The sequence below is a fragment of the Eupeodes corollae genome, chromosome 1 (assembly GCF_945859685.1).
Source record: "Eupeodes corollae chromosome 1, idEupCoro1.1, whole genome shotgun sequence".
NCBI lineage: Eukaryota > Metazoa > Arthropoda > Insecta > Diptera > Syrphidae > Eupeodes > Eupeodes corollae.
Window position 1 is genome coordinate 6,252,541 of NC_079147.1, and position 9,245 is coordinate 6,261,785.

A 9,245-nucleotide genomic window follows, 5' to 3' on the forward strand; every position below is an offset into this window, starting at 1 on the left:
TACTCCTAAAATGATTTCAAAACATGTAGTCCAGGTTTTTAAAAAATTGGATAACAGCAATATACAAATTGAAATCTTCCGATAACATAAAAAAAGAAAAATAAATATTTGATATAGATAAAAAAATGTACTACATTTGTCAGATGGCTGAAATAATCACATCTGAAAATATTAAGCGTTGCTCGTCTGAGCTTTTGTTTACTAATAGATCTGACGATGATGTTGTAACTAAAAAACTTCCATACTTTGCTATTAGCTATTATCTAATTTCTTATGGACTTTAATGTGAGGGCCACATTTAGACTTTAACTAGAGGAATGCAAAACCTTATTCTTCAAGCTGAAATTTAAGAAAACATAACAACGGTGGAAAAAACAATTCATCATCTCACTTTAGCAGACGCAAAAATAAAAACAACAGTAGATTTTCTTATAAAAAATTAACATTTTCATTGTCTTCCGGTTTAATTATAAACTAAAAACTTAATTAATATTAACAAACTTAGATCTTAAATTCTTATACAAAACTTACATTCTAAAACTACTAACAAAATATTTTTTACATCATAAATATAGAAGGTACTTGACTGGGCAACGTATTTGAGCACATTTTTCATTTTTATAAATAAATAAACAAAAATTATAGAATTTTCAATAAAATACATAAGAAAATAGTTTAAATGTTTAGTTTATCGCAATAAGTCTCCTAGAGCTGAGATATAAGTTTGTGCCATTTGAAGTGTCTCATGTTTTGATAGCTGACGATCATTTCCCAAACAAGGAAGATATTGGCGTAGTCTGTCGAATGCTTGATTGAGGTTTTGCATTCGTCTGCGTTCTCTGGCGTTAGCTGCAAGACGTCGCTTCTTCTTTACTACTGGAGATACCTGCTTTCCACGTCGTTTCTTGCCATTCTGGCCATCGGTTGTGGTACCGTCCATTTCATAAGTACTATTGTCACTTTGGCTTGCACTGGCTCCGAAATCGTCTTGGAACATCATCATATCGTCATCCGAAACTGAGTCGTCGAATATTCCAGATTCGTTAAAATTGAAATGGTTCAAGTCCTCAGGTATCATATCGGAATAAACTGCTTCCTCACTCGATTGAAGTTTTGGAATGGGAGCAGTGGTGGTTGTCGTGGTTGTTGTCTTTCGGTTGTAGGCGCGTTTTTTGGTAGCCACTTTGCATGTTCCAATATTTGATGATCCAGTTACTTGATTTGGTGACAGCTCCTGAGGTAGCATCGACATTTGATGGTTCTGATGATTCAAGATATCCAAAGGCATGTGAGATTGAGCTGCTGTAGATGCGGCAATAACTTGTCCATTGTAGATGGTATTCAAATCCACATACTCCGGACTTGGGGACCGATAACTTGCAGGCGAAGGTGTATTCCATCCATCGGAAGATGCGTGTTCGAAATTACAAAATCCTTGGTTTTGAAATTGGACATTGCCATTGTAGGCCGCCATTGGATTGAAGAAAGGCTCCGTTTGGGCTTTGAGAGATTGCAAATCATCCGAGGTGGTATAATAATAGCGGAAAACTTCACTTGACGCCATTTTTAATTCGTATATTTACTGTAGGACGTTTTTTTTCAAATACGATTTCAACAATCACGAACTTCACAACACTTTGTATTGAGAGATAATTTATTTCTCTGTGTATCCTTCGATATTAATCCTTCGAAGGCAAAGTCGAATCTGATGAAACAGGTAAATCGGGATACCTTTTTATATCAGTTTCAGCACACCAGCAATCGATGTTGATGTTGGTTCACTTTGGTTACCTGCTACGAGCTCATACAAAAAGGGCTCTTCAACGTTCAACTGGTTTGGTTTGTTAATAGGGATGCTTTGGTGGGAAATGGAATACCTTGTTCCAGGGTTAACTAATGTGGTGGTGGTAACTGGATAACTTATAGCTCAGCACGTGCTGTCTATATGGCAACCGACCAATGGGATGAAGCGCCTGTGTGTTTCTTTGAAGTGGCAAAGCAAGAACCCCATTGGCTTATACGAACGAGCATGAGTGGAGGAAAGGTAAACTGGTTCTGCTGTTTCGGACGTATAGCTGAACTGTTGGTTGTGAATTCAATTGGAACATGTTGCAGTTGCAAAGGGGAAATCACTTGTTTCTTCCAACATTTTTGTGAAGGTTTTTTTGTTGCATTTAAAACAAAATATTATCCTTTTCTATCTTTCAACTTTTAAAAGTGAATTTAGGGATACAAAATAGTCGTAGATGTAGAAGTATCATTTCATAGTTGGATATTATCTTGTATCTGTTGCCTTTTGTCAAGTGGCTCAGCTAAATTTTATATCAAACTGGAATTTATATCCACACAAAATTTTAGTTATGTTTAAGTTAAATAGGTGAGACTTGATGCGATTCTCTGCATTCCTAAAAATTTTTGAATTTCACTACTTTAGTTATGAAACAGTTTCTCGAAAACTATTTTTTAGACATAAGAATTTGAAGGTAGTTCTCATGGCTTGATAGCAAGCATAGATATATCCCAAGATTCCTCTTTGTTTGTATTAGCATTTACCAATAAAAATGATGTATTTATTCAGAAAAAAATTAATAAAATTAAATCTTACGCCCAAATGGTTTGATTCTGATTTCAAAAGGACTTTGGATCATGATAGCAATATTGATGACTTTACAGACAAAGTTTACAAAAATAATTTGTAATCTAAAATTTATTTTTAATCATTGAATTTTAGAAGGTTTTATCAATCCAATTTTTTGTATTTCGTATTCTAATTGTTACGAGTAGATCGAATACAAGTGGAAAATATACGTTTATACGAAAACACGGCAGCTCAGTCATAGATTACTGTTTAGGAAGAGGCGAATGTATATCATTGGTTAACGATTTTAAAGTTTTAACTGAACAGTACACCGGCCATATGCCTATTGTAGCTAAATTTGGTACAGAACCGATTGAAAGAGAAGACACGCGAACTATGCAACTGCTCCCGCAGCTGATATGGATAAAAACATATGCAACTGAAGATAGACGTAACCTCGAACTCAATTTAGAAACTGATGCAGAATACAATATAATGGATATCAAAAATCTTGTAAATATATCATATCCGACCGTTTCAATATAAAGAAAAATGTTTTGACACGCATTGTGAAAAGGCGAGGCTAAAATCATTCGGATGGCTCAAGGCGTTTTGAAGTTTGGTGGTCAATATTTTAAAGGATTATATATTTAGACAAATGAAATCTTTAAACAAATATGCAAGGACAAAAAGAAAACATTTATTTATTTCTTTATTTATTTAGTACAATATCTTTTACATTTTAAATTATTTCATTAGCAAGTGGTTTAGAACATTTTAATTCTTTACATCTTTAATTCAAATATATATAATATGGAGAGAAGTGTTATTTAAAATTAATTTATGGTTCAAGGGAAAACGCTACCAAGAAAAACCCTTATTACAATCTTCAAAACTAGTATTGCTTAGGCCCCATTATCAACAAAATGCAGAAGTTGACAGTAATTTTAGGTGTTATTTTGGTAAGATTGTTGTCAGGGAAGGAGCAGTTTAAGAAAAATGTCTCTTGTTGTTTGTTAACAAGGTTCTTAACTGTTTAAGCATTAGCCTTATCATGGAGCCTTTTAGTTGAGTAATGCCATGGCAATCCGAGCATCATTTTCAAAACTTTATTTTGACTTACTTGAAGTTTTTGAATATGCGAGTGAGCACAGTCAAACCAAACAGGTGCGCCATAAAGTAGTATTGGTTGGAAAATAGTTTTAAATATTATTAATTTATTTTGCTTGCTTAGACATGAGTTCTTGTGAATGAAAGGATATAAAATCTTTATTGTTAAGTTGATTTTGTTAATTGTATCAGATATGTGTGTTTTGAAAGTGAGCTTTTTATCTAAAAATATGATGAGGTATTCGCAGTTATCCGACCATTCGATTTCATTGGCACAGATTTTTAGTTTTTTGTCCGGTAAGTAACAAGAATTTCTTCGACGTGTAAACCATATTGCTATTGTCTTCGTACCGTTGACTTTAATTTTCCATTTGTGAAAATATTTCTCAATAAGAACTATGGCTTCTTGCAATTCGGTAAAGACATTTTGAAATAAAACACCGGAGGCAAATAAAACGGTATCGTCAGCAAACATTGCTAAGCTAACATATTGAATAAAATTGGGCCCAAAACATATCCTTGCGGGCCACCTGTGGGAACTTCATATTTTGAGGATCTTACGTTTCCCAAATGAACTGCGAATTTTCTGTCTTCCAGAAAACTTTTTATAATTTTTATAATCAGGATTATAAAGTTAAATTTGGCAAGTTTGAAAATAAGGGCATTGTGCCAGACTGTGACAAAGGCTTTTTCGATGTCCAAAAGGACCAACCTGTAGATTTCTTTATACCGAGGTTTAATTTTATTGAATTTTTAATTCTAACAATTTGGTGTATAGTTGAATGACTAGGTCTAAAACCAAACTGATAATCTGTGTAAAGATTTAAGTCATCGACAAGACTCTGTATCTTGTCTTTAATAATTTTTTTCTAAAATTTTACTCAAACAGTTAAGTAGGCTTATGGGTCTGTAGGTTAGTGGGTTTTCACGTGGTTTTCCTGGTTTCGCAATGGGTATAAGTTTTGCAACTTTCCAACTGCTGGGAAAATAACTAAGTTTGATGCAAGAGTTTAGAAGGACGGTAAGGAATCTTGTGCCCTTAACTTCAAGTTTTTTCAGTAGAGTGTTGTTGATGTTGTCTACACCTGGGGATTTTTTGGAGATAGTTGCTTTTATGAGTTACTTCACTTTGTATGGTTGGTAAAACAATCTGAATTCGTTGTTGTTTCTCTATTTGGAATTTCTAAAAGAAGATCCTGGATCTCACTTTCAGTAATATTATCACTAAGATGAGCTGAGATTAGGTGATTGTTGTAAAAAGTAGCAGCAATGACATTTGCTTTCTCATTTTGTGTTATAAATAGCTCGTTTTGAATCCTTAATGGTGGAATGATATTGCCTTTTCTTAATTACCCTAGTTATTTTCCAGAAAGGCTTACTGGCTTTATCAAAACTTGATAAAAGTGTATTCCACTTTCTATTTTTAAAGGAAAATATCTCAATCTTAATCTTGTTGTTTAGGAATTTTAAGTAAGAGAGAAAAGTTTCCTGTCTATATCGTATCCATTTTCATCTTTCAGAGTTTCGTAAACGGATAAGAGAAAGAATATAGTTTGGTAGAGTAAGTTTGTGGATATTAGTAGAAGATTTTTTGGGTATGGAGAAATCAGTAGCTCTTTTGATTATTTCAGAAAAATGTTCAACGTACGTGTCGATTTCGTGGGATGAATGAATGTCTTCGATGGATACAACATTAGGATTTAAGTTTTCTCTAACAAAAGACTTGTACCTAGTCAAATTTGTTGAGACATTAAAATTAAGTTCTAGACAAACAGGGAGATGGTCGGAACCCAATCTGTTTAATGTTGTTGGGTTAGAAAGATTTGGATCACTGTTTGTTAGAAACAATCAATTGTGGAGGGAGGTTTTGAAAGAGACTTAGGAATGTAGGTGGAATCAGGTGTGTGCAAAATAGAGAAATACCGATTTGATGCAATAGTATTGTGGAGAATATTTCCCCAACAATTTGCTTTCAGGCAACCCCAAGATTGATGTCTACAATTTAAGTCTCCACTTTATAATTATTTTATTTTTTTTGTCATAAAAGTTGTTGCAAGTCACCTTTAAATTTAGTTTTCTTTTCAGCACTACTATTTCCTCCTGGGAAATAGGTGGAAAGAAGACTAAATCTCTAATTGTCAGATAGTGTTACTTCAATACCAAGGGCTTCTAAGATCTTTAAACGAAAAGAGGGCAGGACTTCATACTTAATATTTTTTCTAATTATGACGGCAACTCCACCACCACCTGTAGGGGACGTTCTTTCTAAGTCTAATGCATGCAAAATTTGGATGGGACATAGTTTTATTGTTATTTAACAAAGTCTCCGTGATAAGGGCAACATCAACTTTATATTTTATCATCAAATTAAATAATTCTATTGCTTTATGTTGAATACTTTGAGCATTCCACGTTATGACTTTTAGAGGTTTAATCTGCATGGTTAGTGTATAAGTATTTAACAGCTAAACTGGTTACAACATTAAATTGATCTGCTTTTGTGTGACAAGTTTTGAGCTTAGATAACACCTCATTGAGAAGAGAATTGATTTCATTGAACGAGAATAGATTGCTCTCATTCTCTTTTTCAGCGCTCGCTGGAATGAGCAAAAAGTTTTGAAGGGTTCTCGAAAACATCTATCAGGACAATCAATTGGCTGTGTGGAGTGATGGAATTCAGATTTCAGAATGGTTTGACACAGCAATGGGGGTTCGTGAAGCATTATTAAAGTCCTAAACGAGAAAAGGTTATCAAGAGAAAAACCATATATTAATCTTACATATGAGGAAATGTGAACATATTTCCGTATTTTAAAATATATCTTATGACACTATTATAGACAACATTAAGTTTTCTTTTGTGCTTGGAATCGCAATTACTAAATAGTTCACCCTAAAATAATAAAAGCGGAATAAGCAGCGGCTTAGCAAGTATCATTCTTGTTTTTATTGGAGTGATTCTTTGGGTGGTACATAACACACGTAAGCCTCAGTACACTATACCTATGATAAGTTGTATATGATTTGTCCAAGTGAGTGTCTTATTAAATACTACTCCAAGATTCTTGGCTGAGTCAACATCCTGAATAGGGTCTTTTGAAATGACTAAGCATTTTGACTTAGTAGGATTTGAACAAAGTACGTCTTCGAGTCCAGAGCAATATCTTATTAAGACCGTCGTTAACCTCTACGACTTCAGTGTCCTAACCTACAAGTCGTGTGGATCTGTAAGTCGTTTGTACAAGTTTTTGAGTCATGTTAGTAAGCCACTCTTGTGCTTACGTCTATTTGGTTCTGTTCTTTGTACTTTGGTATTGTCCGTTCCATCGTTCGTTTCATTGTTTCGTTCATCTGTTGTAAATATTGGTCAATTTCTGTTTTTGTCAGGTTTCTGTTGTTTGGTGGGGATATGTCACTCGAACGAAGTTCTCTCGCTAAGACGTTGGTGAAACGCGGCCAACGCATCTTACTGTAATTGTAAGGGTGCGTTGGAACGTATTCCTCAAACTCCACGCGTTCGTTCGAAATCTGCATTACAGCAGCCAGTCCGAAGTGATCACTGTCGTACTTGACTGTCTGTAGGCAGTTTCGAGGGTGATTACCCACTTTGTCTGTAACTGTAAGTCTGGTGTCGTACAGCAAAAGATCCAGAAAGGAGCCGCTTCTTGGGTACGATTACTTTTCAGTAGCAAGAAGGTCGACGCAACGCACTAACCATCACTCCGCGGCTACTTCAAAACTTAAAATTTCAAGTATAGCTTTTCAAATACATTACAAACCCATAAAACTGGTTAAAAATCTAAAAAGTATCAACACAACCCTTACCGCACCTTGACTAAAATTGCATAAACACATCTAAAAGATTTTTAAAAAGATAATATAATTTGAGCATTTTCAATTGTAACTCCCAAAGCCTTATCTCTGTATCTATTTTGAGTATAGGTACATATACAAATTTATGGAATGTCTTTTCTTCCAAATTAGTAGTTAAAATGAATTACGTGTTTTCTGTACAGATCCTGTTGTAAAATCCACATGGTTAATGTCCAATTTGTCACTCCTCTACATGTGACATCATACGAATTTGGACCAGCCTCCAATAAAGAAGTAGCAAAAGCGGTTCGGTTACCTGATCCTTTTTGTTTTGACAAATTCCTTGTATTATCTTCGCCCAAATCGGCCTGTTTGGACATTAGTTTACACAACTCTGGATAAGCATCTTTTGTGAACCTGCTGAAATCTTTGTGCAGACGAAGAAATACAAATGGGTTATGTCCACATATATTGATATCACAAGAGCGAAGCACATTCGAAAACAAAAGGATTTGTTTGGGTAAAAGGACCTCAACAATCGAGTCCTGATGCAGTTATTTATGATGGGAATTTGGAGGTTAACTCCTTAAAATATTTGTTTTATCGTTCACATGGTAGATATGAAAAGGAGTTGCAACCTTAAACTATTTTGTTCGGATTTTAGATCAGCGATTGTTAAAATTTGCCCCTGTTTTGATGACATTTGTCTGGAACGTCGAATTCTCTACCACATATTTGGGATTATTGTGTACGCCTTGAAATTCTCTTATGCCTAACTGATTGAAAATTTTGATTGCGATAAGTGAATTCAAAATTGGTTGAAAACAAATTTAATTATTTTGGAGGTGGATTTAGGAATTAAGTAAGCATGGCACACTTCAAAAACATCTCTCAACAAAATCATATAGCCTAAAAATAAAATACGATCTCTGTCGAAAATCAGTTCGTACCGCTATAACCGTGCCGAATATGTTCTGGCACCCAAAAACAAGCCAGTCAGACAGATTTAATGATTGTGCGGCAAAACTCAAATAGAAATTCGTCATGGCATGGCGCTTTCAAAACTGAGAATCAGATATGATTTACCTGTGAAGATTTTCATCAGGCAGAAAGTGGTCAGGATATACGTTGAAGAGTTTTTGTGCCAAAATATTGTTTTATGATTAGAAATGTTGATAGATTTTAAGCGATAAAACCAGTAATTACTATGTATGTATTTTGGGTATAAGGAAGATTGGATTTATTCGCCAGTCTACTAACAAGGATCATCTTTTTGTTTAGAACATCAGGAAGCAATTTTAATTATATATAGACGAAGGAATATGAAATCTTCTTCCTCTGCATTTCCTATACAAAGATAAGTTTAAGAATATCTTGTGCTAAGATCTTGAGGATTTGTGGTTGAAAAACAAGACAGCGAAGAAAATAATAGGAAATGTTTTGAAGATTTCAATCGTGTTACAATTTTTAGAAATTAATCCATAGTATGTTTATGTTCTTTTTGAAGTGTGTGAATAGGAAGTTTTACTTTAAACTTCATATTTTTTTCTTTTAATAATTTGTGCTTCTTTTGTACACTACTAAATAAATAGTCGTGTTTGTTTTTTGGCATTCTATAAATAGTATAGTGGAAAATTCAAAAGGAAACGCATCGACAGAAGCCAGATTTTTGTATTTAAAAATTGGTACAACTGAAAAAATATCTGTCAGAATAATAATTAAATATAACACACAAATAGAAATA

The 9,245-nt window shown here is 34.0% G+C and overlaps 1 protein-coding gene across 1 annotated transcript; it reads right to left on the reverse strand.

Annotated features, from left to right (window-relative positions):
* Positions 1-486: 486 nt before the first annotated feature.
* Positions 487-1,693, reverse strand: LOC129941654 (protein atonal). The gene has a single exon (XM_056050346.1). It carries the CDS (start codon positions 1,562-1,564, stop codon positions 689-691), a length of 876 nt encoding a protein of 291 aa, XP_055906321.1. The 5' UTR covers positions 1,565-1,693; the 3' UTR covers positions 487-688.
* Between the last annotated feature and the right edge of the window lie 7,552 nt (positions 1,694-9,245).